General features: G+C 42.3%; 1 protein-coding gene across 2 annotated transcripts in view; it reads left to right on the forward strand.

The window, feature by feature from the left end:
* Positions 1 to 2,030: 2,030 nt before the first annotated feature.
* PEPD (peptidase D) overlaps positions 2,031 to 16,981 on the forward strand; it is a 254,600-nt gene continuing 239,649 nt past the window's right edge. The window contains exon 1 of one of the 2 annotated variants that reach the window (XM_072632032.1): positions 2,031 to 2,322. In XM_072632032.1, coding sequence (XP_072488133.1) covers positions 2,306 to 2,322 — 17 coding nt within the window. In that variant the 5' untranslated portion in view covers positions 2,031 to 2,305. The remainder of the gene's footprint in view (positions 2,323 to 16,981) is intronic. The other variant, XM_072632033.1, reaches the window with a different exon arrangement.

Consider the following 16,981-nt stretch of genomic DNA (forward strand, 5'->3'; position numbering starts at 1 on the left):
AGGTGACCTGGTCAGGCCTGTGCTTTATGAAAATCACTTTGGTGGCTGAATGGAGGATGGATTGGAGACAGGAGATCTGAAACCAGTAGACTCATCAGCAAAGTATTGCAGTAGCTCAGGCTTGAGGTGATGAGGGTCTGCACCAGAGTGGTGGGAGTGTCAGAGGAGAGAAGGAATGTGTATTTGAGAGATGTTACAAAGATAAAATGGACAGGCAAGGGCAATAGATTGAATATAGGGTGTGTGGGTGTGTGTGTACGTGCGTGCGCGCACGCGCGCGTTAGAGAGAGACAGACACAGACAGACACAGAGAGACAGAGAGGGACAGAGAGGGGACAGAGACAGAGACAGAGACAGACAGAGGAGTTGAGGATGAACCAGAGGCTATTAGAATTTAGGAACTGGGAAAGGGGTTTTGCCTAAACAAACAGAAGTTTTGAATCTCAGGAATTAGAGGTCAGAATTCAGTAGCCTCACTAAGTAAGGAGATATTTTTAGCATGATTTATAGGGGGGAAGAGTTCTGGACTTGGGAGTCCCATGGATCTGGGTTAAACTACCACCTACTACAATTACAAGCAGTTTAAGTGTAACCTTTCTGAATTTATTCCCTCATTTGGATAATGCCTCTCTTATAGGATTGCTGTGGGTATGAAAAGAGATGTGTTCGAAATGCGTTATAAATCCCACCCATCTTTACAGGAGACTTTTTGACTCTCCTGAGCAGAAGCATTTGGGGTTGGGAGAAAAGGCCGTGGGCTGGAGCAGGAGTGCGCTGGAGCCGCTGTCCAAAACTGGTTGTTAATTGTCAGTGAGCCTTTCACCTCAGAAATCAGTCAATGCTACAAATCGGGTCTTGATTTATTCATTTGTTGATTGTGTAGACTTAAGAAAGTGATGGAGAAAGTGTCAGTAATGTATATGAAAGTTTAAAATGTATCGCGAGTACATATTTTTGTCCTAGCCCCACCCCCCCAAAATCTGGTTGTATCAGTCCCCTTTCTGGCTGTTGTCGGTGACGGTCAGTAATTACTGTCCCCTCCCGAGGGGCTTCAGTGAACTCTGTAAAGTGGAGCTGGGGAAAGGCAGGGTTTGGGGCAGTTTCGTGGCATGGCAAACGGTGTGAGGAAACTGCGACGGGCAGGAGAACCACACCACACAGACACACACACAGACACAGACACAGACACAGACAGACACATAGACAGACACGGACACACACACACAGACGGACACACACAGACACATACACAGACACATACAGACACAGACACAGACACAGACACACATAGACAGACACACATAGACAGACACAGACAAACACACAGACAGACACAGACAGACACACAGACACAGACACACACACACAAACACACAGACAGACACACACAGACACACATAGACACACATAGACAGACACAGACACACACAGACACAGACACACATAGACAGACACAGACAAACACACAGACAGACACAGACAGACACACACACACAGACACAGACACACATAGACAGACACAGACAAACACACAGACAGACACAGACAGACACACAGACACAGACACACACACACAAACACACAGACAGACACACATAGACACACATAGACAGACACAGACACACACAGACACAGACACACATAGACACAGACAAACACACAGACAGACACAGACAGACACACACACACACAGACACAGACACACATAGACAGACACAGACAAACACACAGACAGACACAGACAGACACACAGACACAGACACACACACACAAACACACAGACACACACAGACACACATAGACACACACAGACACAGACACACAGACAGACACAGACAGACACAGACACAGACACAGACACACACACACACACACACATACATACACAGAGTTGCTAAACTTCTATCTGCGTACGCCTGGTTGGGCGCTACATTTAGCTGGAGCGATCAGCCTGGACTCCAATTCCAAAGATCAGCCCCGCCCCCAAGCATTAGCCCCCCCCCCCCCCCCCCCCCCCCCCGTCCAACCATAGCCACGCCCCCAGGAGTGGTCCGGCCCACCGAAGTGGCCCCGCCCCGTGAGCAGCGGTCCCGGGCACCGCTGGTCCCTGAAGCCCTGCAGGTCACACTTCAGGGAGACCCTCTTCGTTCTAGACCCGCCCACATCCCCACCCTTCTCATACAGCCCAATCACAGGAGACCCCGGCGGAATCCCGCCCCACCCCCTTTCTCGGCTCGCAGAAAACCTCTGGTCAGCTGACCGTCCCCTCAGAGCACGTGACGAGTGACTACAGCTCTGGGCTAACATGGCTGAGGCCGGGGGGTAAGTGCGGAGCCTTTTGCCTTCTCTGCGTTGCCTTCTCCGGAATCCCCGGACCTCGCCGGTCCTGGAGCCGCCTGCAGGCGCGGGGACCCCCGGGACCAGCCGTCAGGGCGGGTGCAGGCTGCTTTGTGGGGATCTCGGGGAACCGAGGACAGCTTCTGCTCCTTCTCCTCCCTGTCCTGCTGCTCCGTTCTCCTCTTCCGGGAATGGAGGGCGTTTCGGGCCCTGAGGGGTGCCCCTCTATGCGGGTGTGTGTGTGTATAAATATATCCCTCCCCCCCTTCACTTTCCAGCTGGCATTCTCATTCAGATCCTCAGAGCTGAACAGATCTCTGAACCTCGAGGCTCTTCCCAATCTTTCCAGCCTTTCTCAAACATCTCATGGCTCCCTCGGCTGAGAATCTTGTCTCATATTTTACAGGAAAAATTGAGGTCCTTCACCATATGCCCCCTCTTTTTCCCTCTTCTGCTCTCTCCTCCTTCGCCCCAGTCTCAAGGGATGAAGGTGCCTTACTCTTTGTCAAGGCTAGCCTCCCTACTTGTCTCTGCTTTTCCACTTACTTTCAGTGATGCCTCCAGCATCTTGGAAAAACTTGATCCTTCCATCCCCACCAACTGTGTCCTATATCTCCACTGCCCTTTTTATCCAGTCTTTTTGAAAATGCCAGCTACCTCAAGTACCTTCACTTTCTCTCTCACTTTTGAACTCTTTACTATCCGGCCTCTGAACTTTATTCATTCCACTGAAACTTCTCTCCAAAGTTACTAATTATCTCTTAATTGCTAGATCCAATGAGCTTTTGCAGTCTGTGACACTTGATCACTCTCTCCTCCTTGATAAATTTCTTCTCTTTATGTTTTTGGGAAACTGCTCTCTCCTGGTTCTCCTTCTACTTATTATATGTTGCTCTCTTCATAGATCTTGCTGCAGATCACAGCCTTTAAACACAGATGTTCTTCTGGGACCTCTTTTCCTCTCCTTCACTACTGCATCACTTGGTGATCTCATAGGCTCCCATGGATTTAATTGTGATTCATATTGCTGATTTTCAAATCTACCCATCCTGCCTCAAACTCTGTTGCTCTCTAGTTTCACATCTTCATCTGTCTTTCAGACATCTCAAATTGGATACCTAATAGACATCCTCAAGTTTACTCAGTACATCCAAAACCAAACTCATTATCTTTTCCTCTAAATCCTTTCCCCTCCTACCTTCCCTATTACTGTTTCTTCCTTTAATCTTGAAACCTAGGAGAGTTATCCTTTACCCCTCCCTCTCTCTCACCTCATATCCAAGCTGTTGCCAAGGCCTATTGATTCCTCCTTTGCAACATTTTTCAAATACACCCTCTTCTCTCTTCTGACATTATCCCCTCTGTGTTGTAGGCGCTTACTTCATGCCTGAATTATTGTAATAGCCCACTGATAAGTCAGCCTGTTTCAAGCGTCTCCTTACTCCAATTCATTCTCCATTCAGCAACTAAAGTGTTTTTTGTAAAACAGGTTCTGTTGTGTCATCAACCCCTAACCACCTCAGTAAAGTCCCGTGGCTCCCTGTTGTTTCCTTGCTCAGTTTGGCATTCAAAGCCCTTCATAATTTAGCTTCTCCTATCTTTCCAGTCTTTTTACACTTTATACTCCTCAGTTAAGTAACACTAACATACTCCTCACTTAAGTGACACTAATCTTATGTCTGTTTCATGAACAAGACATGCCATCTTTTGGCTCCAGGGATTTTCTCTGGCTCTCCCCTGTGCCTAGAATGCTCTCTCTTCTGTTCTTATTTTCTAACCTTTAAAATCCCACCTTTTACAGAAATCTTTCTCCTGCCCCTCTTGTCTCTACTGCCTTTCTTCTGTTAATTATTTTCTATTTATCTTGTAGTTAGCCGGTTTTGCATATATTTATTTGCATCTTATCTCCCCTACTAGTTTGTAAGCTCCTTGAGGGCATATAAACTCCTAGAGGGCAGTTTCTGTCTTTTGCATGTTTTTGTATCTCTATCCCCTACTATGGAGTGCCTGAAAAATAGTAGGTGCTTAATTAATGTTGATTGAGGCCATCCTCTTCCTTTTGTACAAATGAAAAAAATAAGAGGTTGCATGTAATAGAGGAGAGCACACCACTCCTGAAGTCAGAAGACTTGGGTTCAAATTCTTGTTCTGTTAACCTATTAACTGTAACTCAAATGCCACCTCCACCAGGAAACTTTTCTTAACAACTCCTCACGATTTTTTGCCTCAATTAGTTTGCACCTCTCTGTTGTGCTTGTTATGTAATGTAGCTTATAACTGCCTTGACTGCAGGGATTGAAATTGTCTAAACTTTTAAATCTCCCTTTGATCAGTTCTCTTCACTTTGTAGGCCTCTAATTCACTTGTTATTTTGATTTTGGAAAATTCTCTTTATGTCTCTGAGCCTCACTTTCTCGTCTATAAAATGAGAGAGCTGGACTAGTTGATCTTTCAGGTTTCTTCCAACTCTTAAGTCCTGTGGGGCCCGAAGAAAGAAAGTGATTTACTCAAAGTTAACTAGTGAGTCAGTGGCAAAAATATGACTTAGACTCAGACCTTTTGGCTTCCACTTTCATTTCACTGAGGATTTCCAAGTACAGGTGCTGAAAGAGAGACATGACAAAAAAGGTGGTCACAGGCTTCTGTATCAACTGGGAGAAGTTTGGATATGGCCTTGTAGTTAGGGAGCCCTTGGAATCCTTTTTACTAACTGGGCTCTTACATCCTTAAATGTAGAATTATGGTCATTCCCACTGAACACTTTAGTGCAGAGACAGGAGCCTTCTTAGTTTCTGGGAGTCTGGAGAGATCTGAGCCTAGAGGCCTGCCATAAATCTGCAGGAAGCCCCAGAAGGGACCCAGGTCTTAATATAAAGAACTGAAGTGGCATTTACAGGTGAGGAAACTGAAGCTGAAAAGTTAAGTCACTTGCCCAGGGTCACCCAGAGAAGTAAGCCTCTTAGAATGTCTAATTTCCTTCAAAACTTAGCTCAGATGTCACCTGTATAAAATCTCCTTGGATTTCCACAGCTGCTACTTCGTTTACCTTGTATATATTTTCTATATGTAAATGTTTCCCCCAAGAGAGTGTAAGCTCATTGAGGGCAAAGACTTTTCACTTTTGTCTTTGTCTTTATTCCCACTGCCTAGCACAGTGTCTGTCACGTGTACCTAACTTAATGCTTATTGATTGATTCAGTTGTCTAAGATGGGGTTCAAACTCAGACTTTTCTGACTCCAAGTTCAGCACTCACTATAAAGTACTGACCTTTCTTCTGGCTTAGTTAATTTCAGCTCTTTTTTTTTTTCTGTTGGTTGCACACAAAATATTAAGATTGTTACAATTAGACTGAGATGGGGTTGTGATGAATGAAACCCCATCCCCACTCCTCCACCTCTCATTGTATGTGCTGAATTTTTTGCCATCTTGAGTTCTGATTATTAGACTTGATAACTCTGTGATTAAGACAAAGTGACTTGTGACTCAAAGAACATCTTGCTTCCGGGAAGAGGAAGACTCTTAGAAGAATACTTTTTTTGATTTTTGAAGAATTGGAAAATAATAGACTTTTGGTGTAGCTTATAGAGTAAATTTATCCCAAAGACAAAAGGACATAGAGTTTTGGAAAAATCAGTCTATCAGTTATTAAGCATTTATTTAGTACTTACTGTGTGCCAGGTGCCATGCTAACTGCTGAGATAACAATAAAAGGCAAAAGATATTCCCTGCCCCCAATGAGCTTACAGTGTAATGGGAGAGACAACATGTAGATATATAATACAAACCAACTTGTATACTGGATATATAGGAAATAACAGAGTGAAGGTAATAAAAGTAAGGTTGGGGTGTTCAGAAGATGGGATTTTGGTTGTGCCTTAAAGGAAGCTAGGAAAGATGAGGAAGGAAAATGTTCCACGCATGGGGGACAGCTTGAAAAAAATCTCTGGAGCCAAGAGAAGTATCTTGTTCATGAAAGAGCCATGTGGTCATTGTCACTGAACTGAAGTGTACTTGTAAGGGAGTAAAGTATAAGATGACTGGAAAGGTAGGAGGGGCTAGGGGAATCACTGGAATTTAATGAGTAGGGGAGTATGTAGGGGGGTGGGGTGGGTTGGCATGATCAAACCTGTACTTAAGGAAAATCACTTTAGTGGCTGAATGGAGAATGGGTTGGAGTGAGGAGACACTTGGCAGACCCACCCTTGGGTTATTGCAACATTTCAGGCATGAGGTGTTGAGGGCTAGCACTAGAGTGATGGCAGTGTCAGAGGTGAGAAGGGGGCACATTCAAGAAATGTTACAAAGGAGGCATCAACAGACCTTGGCAACAGATTGATTATGGAGGTGAGAGATAGTGAGGAATCCAGGGTAACTCCTAGATTTCAAACCTGAGGGACTGAAAGGATGGGTATTGCCCTCTATAGTAATTAGGAAGGTAGGAATTGGGGAGGATTAGGGGAAAGATAATGAGTTTAAGATGTCTACTGGGCATCCAATTTGAGATATCTGAAAGGTAGTTGGAGATGTGGAACTGGAGATCAACAGAGAGAGACAGGTTGGGTAGATTTGAAAATCTTCAGCATAAAGATGATAATTAAATCTATGGCAGCTGATGAGATCACCGATGGTTCAGTAGTAAGGGAGAAGAGGGCCCAGTACAGAGCCCTGAAGGACACCTGTGGTTAAAGGGCATGATCTGGAACAAAACCCAGAAAAGCAGACAGAAGGTAGAGGGCCCTTGGGTTGAGATTGTATTTAATTTAGTAGATTAGACAGATGTGTCCAGATAAAGTAGAGAGAACTGCCTACATGGCCTTGTGCCTAGGATTAGTCAGCAGTCTTGGTTTCAGAAAAAATTCTGTCTGCTACTTATTGTGTGATTTTGAGTCTCGGTTTCCTTCTCTGTAAAATAAGGATATTAAAATTACCTCGTCACAAGAGTTGTTATGAAGAAAGCTGTTTACAAATAGAACATCATAAAAATGTGAGCATTTATATCTCTACTACCTGTAGTAAAGTACTTTGCTTTCAAGAATACTGGACTGATTTTGATAATGAAGAAGTAGAGGGAGGGCCATGGAGAGGATTGATGAAGTTGAGGCTGCTAGAGAGACCCCTAGGGAGTGTCAGCAAAGTCAAGAGCTAATAACCAGTTTGCTTCTACCACCACAGAAGAGGTACAGTAGTTTTAGATTTAAATGGCTGGAAGTTGGTGACCAAAACTTCTTAACTCAGATGTAGATCTCAGGTTCTCAACACTATAGGTTTCTTTTGATACTCAACTATTTCTTCAACCTTGGGCGGGTCGTAGCCTCCTGGGGCCTCACTTTCCTTATCTGTGTAAAATGAAGGGCTTGGCCTCTGAGGTTCCTTCCAGCTATAGATCTGTGATTTGTAGTATTATCCTTGGTTGTCCTTGGTTGTCATTCCAGGAATTGCAGGTAATATAAACAGACATTTGAAATGTCACGTGTTAAGGCTGAGATAAGAGCACTGGTAAAATATAAGTCATCTCTGAAGTAACTTTTAAGAATTTGTGCAACAAATATTTTAAATCCCTATTTCTGTTGAAGGGATTAAGATACACAGATGCAAAGAGAATTTTTTTTTTTTTTTTTACCATTTTCACCCTACAGTCTCACAAGGAAATGAAATGTTCTTCAAGGGAAGGAACTAGTTTCCTATGCCCTAGTAGTCACTTTTTAGTCTCAGTTTAGTATTCTCAGTTTTGCCTGAATCCCAGGGCTCTCATTGTGCTAATGTATGTCAGAATGGAGTGATAGGTCCTAGGCCAGGAATACTCAGTTTCCTGTTCACTTCACCCACTGTCTTCTTGTCTTCTGCCCCATCCAGTTGTATTTTTAGGAGGCTTGCTGACTGTTGGAGCTTCCAGAGACTTAGAAATGCAATTACTTCAGTACCTTCATTTAATAGATGAGCCATTTGAGGCCCAGAGAGGGGAAAGGAATTGATTAAGGTCTCATAGGTAGCAAGTGGCAGAGCTGGACCAATTCATTTTCCAGCTCTTTTCTGTACTGTTTCCCTTCCAGCTTCAAATTTCTCTGTTTTTTTTTTTGTTTAGTAGTTACCTTTTCTCCCAGATCTCACATAACATTTTGTCTTCAGCTCTATAATGCCTCTATCATGTAATTCTTTTTTTGTGTGTGTGTTATTCTGTTTATGTGTCTTATTCCTTATTGGACTGTAAGTTCCATTAAAGCAGAGATTATGTTTTATCTAAACTTTGTATTCCTTAGCACAGTGTTCTGTAGATAAGTGGTTAAGAATACTCGTTGTATTTAAATTTGAACTATCATCTCTATGCTGATGATTCTTGAATCTGTATCTCTGATCTTAACCACTTTCTCCACCCAAGACTGGTCCTTGAACCCTCTGACATTTCCAATTCCCTACAGATCATCTCTACCTGGATGTCCCACTGTTGTTTCATACTTAACAAGTCCAAACCAGCTTCTCCCAATTTCCTTATTTCCCTGAAGGCAAATGATCTTTTACCTAGTCACCTAGGCTTGTTATCTTTGTCACATTCTTCATTCTTATGTCTATTTTTGGAAATTTCCTTTAAATTTGTCTCATCTTTTCTGTCCCTATGACCCCCCCACTCCTGAATACCTTGACTATTGAAATAGTTTCCCTGGGTCTAGTCATAGATCATAGAGATTTAGAGTTCAAATGGACCTAGACATCAGGTCCAACGCCTTCATTTTACTGATGAGGAAACTGAGGTCCAAATGGCCAGAGTTTGAACTCAGCTCCTCTGACTCCAAAGTAAATGCTCTTTTTCCTCTACCTTGCTGGCTGCCTTACCATATCCCCAATTTGTTCCTCACCTCATAAGTAGCACCTTCCTAAAACTTAAAACATTTTTCAACCCAGCTCCTTACTGTCTGTAGGATAAAGTTCATACTCATCAACCTGGCATTCAGGGCCTCTGTAATTTACACTTTACCTCTCTCTCCCACCCACACTTCACTTGCCTTTTCATCTCTCCTTTCTACACAGTGGATGTTCTAGGTAAACAGTTCTAATTACTCTGCCAAGAATGCTTTCTTCCAGCTGCATGCATATAAACACATGCCTAGGCAACTCATCTTTCATCTAACTCATTTTTCAGCTAAAGTGCCATCTCTTCCATGAAGCCTTCTTTGAATCACTCCCTCTGAATTATAGAAAGGACTTACCACCATTCTACCGTGTTCTGATAGTTACTTGTATCCTTTTCATCACATCTAACAAATTAAGTTCCCCAAGAAGCAGAGACTATCTCCTGAGTCTATAGCCCCCTACCACAAAACCTTGTACATGGTAGGTGCTTAATAAATGTTTGTTGGATGATGAATGCAAAATGATTTTAAATTCAGCTAATATGAACATTCCAAAATTCCCTCAACATTCTGGTTGGAGGCTTTGCTATAATGGACAAGATAGGAGAATTCTTTTTGTGAAATCCTGTGAAATAGGATTAGGTTGAAAACTGAATGAATTGTCATCAGGGTTTGTGTAGCTGCCAAAAGCCATTTTTGTTGTGTTAAGAAATAACTAGGTTACAGTGAGACTGTAGTCATTAGTTCCTCTGGTTGTGGCTCTGACTTTCTTTACTCAAATCTAGGTACTAGTTTATATTGGACCAGTTTTTTCCTTTTTTTCTGTCTGAATCTTTTCAAGGAACGAACCTTCACCCTTTTGCCTAGGCTGAGGCTGTCCTGATCTTGGGTGGGGTGAGAGTGCCCAGAAGGTAGGCTTTCTTTAAAGAAGTGATTTGTGCTGACTTCTTCATCTCTTTTCCCTAGGATTTAAGGATTAGGGACAGCCTTAGAAAGGATCCCTTGTCCCAAGTTCCTTCACTACTTACAACCTTTCACAGGTTTGATTTCTTGTAGTTAAAAATGTATTTCTTTGGATCTTCCAGACTTCACCCTTTCAGAATCACTTTTTAAGAGGCATTTGGAAGGAGGGCAGAACTTAGGTTTCGGGAGAGAAGAGCAGGATGAAGGAAAGTGGGGGAATGCCTGCAATCTTACCAATAAAGCATTACAAAAATAAAGTTATAAATGTTTTATTAGTTTGCTTTTGCTGTGTTTGCACCAGGAAATTGTCAGGTTTGTATTTTTTGGATGCTAAGGTCCTAGAGGAGTTTTGATTTCTATTGTGATAAATCACATATTGACTTTCAACCAAACTGTCATTTCCGTGAAAGTCTTGTAATAATTAATAAGTGATAGAACGTTGCTCTTGAACCTGAGGTCATTTGGTTACTCTTCTTTCTCTTAATATCTTGGCATCAGATCAGCATAGTACAGTAATAATGTAATTGAGTGCAGCCCTGTGATCAATTTTGGAAGCAGAGAAAAGCAAAGAAATGCTCTTCAGGTAGAGAGAAATGTTTTCAATAAGTAGACTCCAAAGACAATCACAGAGAGTTGAACTTGAAGCATGGATTTTTTAGATAGTATCTTCCCTGTCTCCCATTACATGTCAAGACAATTTTTAGCATTCATTTTTACAAGATTTTAAGTTCCAAATTTTTCTCCTTCCTTCCCTCCCCTACCCTCTTCTGAAAATGGTAGACTATTTGATGTAGGTTATACAGTTGCTATTATGTAAAACATATTTCCATTTTAGTCACAGTTGTGAAACAAGAAATAGATCAAAAGAAAAAAACCACAAAAAAGAATAAAGTAAGTGGAAAAAGTATGCTTCGATTTGCATTCAGAGTCCATCAGTTCTTTATCTGGATGTGGATAGCATTTTCTTTCATGAGTCCTTTGTATTTGTCTTGGATCATTGTGTTGCTAAGAAGAGCCGTGTCATTCATAGTGGATCATCACTTGAAGTGTGGATTTCGATTATTAGTGTTTTATATAAAGACGTTGGGGTAGTGTCTATATCTGGATTGCTGAATTGTAAATGTGAAGTAGTAAGTCTTACCACGCAGGTCCCATCCCCTTCAATAAACTGCAGTGTTCTCTATTGTCTGAAGGATCAAATAGAAAATTCTCTGTTTGGCTCAGACTTTTAAAACCCTTCAGTATATGACCCCTTTGTACATTTCTAGGCCTCTTGCACCTTGCTCCCTTCCACATACTTTGTAATCCAGTGCAGTGGCCTTCTTTCCTTGCTATTTATTGATTGAATGTTTGGTTGATTGTTCCTCCACAGGATACTCCATTTCCCATCTCGGGACATTTTCACTGGCTGTCCCTCATGCCTGGCATTCTTTCCCTCTTCATTTTCACTTTCTCTCTTTTCTAATTCCTTTAAGTCCCAGCTAAAACCCCACTTTATACAAGAAGCCTTTTCTGATCTACCTTAATGCTAGCACCTTCTATCTGCTGTTTATTTCCTGTTTAACCTGCATATATCTTATTTCTATATATTTGTTTACATATTTTCTCCCTCATTAGATTGTGAATTCTTTGAGAGAAGGGACTGGCTTTTGACTTTCTTTGTATGCTCAGCAATGTTTAGTATAGTACTTGGCACAGTTGGTGCTTAATAAATCCTTGTTAACTTAAATGTGATTGTAGCCTTTAGCATTACTTCTTGGATCAACACAGTTATGGCAGGATCTTCTGATTTTTCTGTTCTCAGACATATACAGTACTGGTACCTTGGTCAGTGAAGACGTTTCATGCATGAGCTTTCTCAGTTGAATTTGTGTTAGCCTGTTTCTTGGTTGGGATTTTCAGATCTTAGATCCCTCATTAAATAACAGAAGCAAGGGAGAAGCACTGCTGTGTACCCAGATTTGATCATCTTGGTCAGGTGATAGTCTCATTCCAAGACTGCTTGAGCCACAGCAGGAAGAATAGGACCTAGAATTAGGCACCTAGGTCTCTGACCACATAATGGACTTAGAGTAGGGATCAAAAATAAGCCTTCCCATCTATGTTCACCTTGATTGACGTGAGTGTAAAAATTATGGGAGTCCTACTAACTAGTAGGGGGCTCCTACTGAGAGAAGAGTAAAGGGAAATGAATTGACAGATATTTAAGTTAAGTTGTCAGCATTGGGTTTCTGTCAGAAAATACCCAATAATGACCAAATGCATTTGTAACCATAAATGTTCATCCCTTCTCACCTTCAGGACTCATGATGACAGACTTGGTGGCTTCATGACAATAGGAAGGGGGCAGTGCCTATATTTCCAGTTAAAGGAGGTGATGGCAAAGGTGCCCTTTCTGCTGAGCTGGCATCAGCCCAAGTCTTTTCTGTCTCCCTCCCCTGCCTTGGAAGGAGACGGACTGTATCATTGCAAGTGGGTTAGAATCAAGATGAAGCCAGAGGGAGAAGGAACGGTAATGGAAGATAGGGTGGTGAGTCAGGTGAGGGGTGCCTGTGCTATGGATGCAGGGATCTCTAAATGGCTTTCTTTTCTAAATGAGGTCCCTGTCATTGAATCAGTTTTCCCAAAATTCTGGAATCTCTGAAGGGACTTTGGAGATTTTCGGGGAATGTGGTATCTGTCTTCAAGTAAAACTAAGTCTCATACTGCTTTAAGAGAGGTCTAATGTCCAGGATGAGAAAGGTCAGAGGCCTACTGTACTCTGTCCTGGTCAGACATTTGCATTCTTATGTTTGGTTCTGGGTGCCATATTTTAGGAAGGACATTGATAAGCTGAAGTGCGTCCAGAGGAGGGCAGCCAGAATGATGAAAAGAACTGAATTTATGCCATATGAGGATTGGTTGAAGGAGCCAGGTATGGTTAGCCTGGAGAAAAGATATAGGGGGAATGTCATAGCTCTCTTCAAGTATTTACAAGGAATTCATGTAGAAGACATATTAGATTTGTTCTGCTTGGCCTCAGAGGGCAGGATCAGGGGCAACGAAGAGGATTTCTTATCACTGGACGTCTTTAAGTGGATGCTGGCTGGCTGGCTGTTCCTCTAGAATGTTGTAGAAGGGATTCCTGTTCAGGTTCCAATTGCCCTTTGAGGTCCCTTCTAACTCTGAGATTCCGTTATCCCCTCTTTCCTTTATCTGAAGTATGAATCGCTTTCACAACCTAAAAAACTTCATACCTCAAATAAAAGGGCAGGACTCTTTATATCTGAATTTATATTTGAAAAGACCTACATGCGGAGGAAAGCTCAATTCAAGGCATAAAATCTAGTGAAGTTAATTTTTAAAACACTTTTATTGAGTTGAAGAGAAAAATCAGTTCAAAATCAATGAAGTTAATAAAACAGCTTCAGTGTTCTCCCTCTTTTTAAACTCAACAGGCTCTAAAGAAAATTCATTTAAAAAAATCTCTGCTAGTTAAAGGTGGTCTTTGAAAAACTGGGCTCTTTCTAAACTCAATGCTCTTTTTTTTTTTTAAACTTAGGAGCATAAAAGTTCAAAATGTTAAGTTAAAAAATTAAACTTAATGTTTTTGAAGCCCCTTGATTGATATATAGTAGACTTCACATTATATTGGGAATTGGGAAAGTGGGGTGGGTTCCTTTAACTAGCTATGTGACCTTGGGCAAGTCATTCTTCTCTGTTGTCTCAGTTAATCTTTTCTAAAATGAGGGATTGAACTGCATGAACTCTTGAGAACACTTCCACCTTAAACAATCTTTGGTTCTAATAATTTAACTTAAGTGTTTCCTTCCTGTGCTTCCAGAATTGTCCAAAAAAACATTTTTGTATAATATTATGGGCTGCTGAAAACTTTCTTCACTGGAGGTGATTGCCTTTGCTATTCATTATGGTGGGTGTGAATTGTTTGGTGTAACTTCTTCTGCAACTCCTGTTAAATAATGCTTAAGCCCTTAAAACTGCATTTGTGGCTTAATATGTAACATCTCTACCCTGTCTTCTAGTCTCCAGAAACTCATTTTTTCTCTCTGCCTCCTATGATGAACTTTAATGAGATAGGAGAGGAGAATTTTTGAAGGTATTTGAGCCTGTGCGTATTATCAGTTACTGTGATTGTGTCTGCTGGCTGACTGTTAACCATGTAGTGAAGCAATGTTTTTTGTTTTCTAAATGAATTCCTTTCCACTTTGTTTCTGACCTTCTATCTAAAGAGATCAATTCCCTTGACATATCCTGGTCTATAATGCCTGCAGTAATACAAACAAGCCCACATTCTTCAATGTTAGAGTGGTAGGCCCAGATCATGGTCTCTCTCCACAAGTTTGTGTGGGTAGGCAAGGAACAAAAGACATGAAAATATTTTGGTTTTAAAGAGTCCAGCTTGTCTAACCACCTCACCTTCAGGTCCCTGAACTACAGCTGTAGGGAAAGGTTAAATTTGCAAGAAACAAGACCTATCTCCCCACAGATCCCCAGTTGGAGTAAGTGGGGAGGCAGCAGGATATAATGTAAAGACCACAGGCTCCAGAATCAGTAGACCTGGGTTCCAGTCCCACCTTGATGGTTCCTATCAGTGTAACCTTGGACAAGTCACATAACCTCCCTGAACTGGGATATCTTTTTCTGTAAAGTGAGGGCCTTGGACTGGATGAACTCCTCAGTATTCTATGGGCCAGTCATTAGAACTCTTGTTCTAGTTAGCAGGAGTTTATTTTCTGTTTCATTGAGGATTTGCACAAATTTTTGAACTGGCAGGAATATTTGGCATCTTCTAGGTAAAAGAAACTATGGTCAAACAGATTGCAGCCTTGAGGGCATTTTCTGTATGGGAGTGGGGTCACCATCAGGAAAGACTTCTTCCTAAGGATTTGATGTACAAGCATCACATCCTGCCTGGGGTTAGTTGGCCTCTCTGATTCTTGTTTCCTCATTCTCTTTTCCCTCCTCTCCTTTCTGCACTCTACGGTCCAGCCGAATTGGCCTTCTAGTTTGTCCATTTCCTGTCTCTGTACCTTTATACAAGCCTGCACTACACTTTCTCCTTATCATTGTCATAGAGAATCTGTAGATTCCTTCTAAGCTTACCCCATGAGCCACTCCCCTCAGGAGGCCTTTCCTCATCCTCTCCACCCTTTCAATTTCCTGGCATTTATTTTGTATATACTTAATGTCTATATTGTTTCCCCTGGTAGGAGGTCATATTCTTGAGGGATGGGACCATTTCTCTTTTGCCTTTGTATCTCCAGTTCTTAGAACAGTGACTGGAACATAGTAGGCACTGAATGTCTATTGATAAAGAGTCTAACATGCTGCTTTGACTGTGTCTTTTGCCACCCAGGAATATTCAGTAGGCCTAACATGTCAAATTTAAACTCACTGCCTAACTTTTCAGCCCCTTTATAATTTAGATCCACCTTCTCTGTTGAACCTTATGGGTGTGTGGGGAGACTGGGCTGGGAAGGGGTTGAAGGGAATTGCCTAATGTCTTTTTCCAATGCCAGGCAAGTCAAATCACTGCTACCACCACCTTGACCACCATTTCCCCTCAATCCCTGATGGCAACACCTCTGGACCTAGTCTTAAGAGCCTTGAAAATAGTAATGTCCCCTAAACTACCAGACCTGCTTCCAGCCCCCAAAACCATCAATAAGAGTAGAAATCATTGTTGAGGGGGAGCCCACCTTCCTCATCACCACCAGCAGTAACTATTGACCATTTGCCACCAACAGGCAGATAAACACGAGCCCTGGGATTGACAGTACCCTTAGGCCACCACTCTTGCTTCCAGTTGAGACCATACAGGGAAGCACCAGTTGAAAAGGTGCCAACCATCTCCACCAACTGCCATATAGGAGGCAAGCAAGTCAGTTTAGCTGATGAAGCAAGGCACCTACCACCACTACCACCTAGACCACCATGTTTCCTCTGAATCTGATGGAGACTCTGTGGGATCCTGAACCCCAAACCCTTGAGAATATCAGTACTTCAAGTCTTTAGATGTCAGTAGCTCCCTTCCCCTCCAACTGCGACATACAACAGACAAATCAGCCTAGCTGAAGCCACAAGGTACCTGGCATCCAGAGGGAGAGAAGGGGCAGCATGTGTCTGGCAGGTCAAACTACCAGCATCACCACCTTGACCCACCTTGAGAAGTGGACTACCTCTCAACAACCTCCTCCCTCACTTCTCTGAATGATCATGACCCACCTACCCACCCATACTGCTAAGATGATTGGGAAGTTAGCAGCTATAATCCTTCCCTGTAAGATGGAGGACCATTGGACTTTACCATAGTTTGTCTCTAGTCCTTGCAGACTCCCCTGGTATTGCCATATGGCATGATCATACACCTGAGAAACCCTGGACTTTGCCATCTACCCTACTCTAGCATCCTCAGTACTACCGGGCCTTTCTGTCTGCCTTGAAACCGAACTTTCCTATATGTGTTGTGTCCTCCAATAAGAATGCAAGCTCCTTGAGAGCAGGGACTTCCTTAGTTTTCCACCATGTCTCCAGAACTTAGCCCAGTGCTTGGCACATAGTTAAGTACTTAATAAATGCTTCTTCATTCATTCCGTGATTTCTCAAATGCACTCTAGCCAATTCTGGGCCCAGATCACTGTTCCCTTGCAGTGTCTGCAATATGTACCACAAGGTAAATATACTGAGAAGCTAACTCCTGCATCACCTGTCCAGCCGGGTGGTATAATCTGGATGATGTGCCTTCTACATTCACTTAGTTTTCCCTGTATTGATTGTTAAGTAATACAGTAGGTGCTCTGAATATATTGACTGAAGCCATCTTTAGATTTTAAGT

The sequence above is a fragment of the Notamacropus eugenii genome, chromosome 1 (genome assembly GCF_028372415.1).
Source record: "Notamacropus eugenii isolate mMacEug1 chromosome 1, mMacEug1.pri_v2, whole genome shotgun sequence".
Taxonomy (NCBI): domain Eukaryota; kingdom Metazoa; phylum Chordata; class Mammalia; order Diprotodontia; family Macropodidae; genus Notamacropus; species Notamacropus eugenii.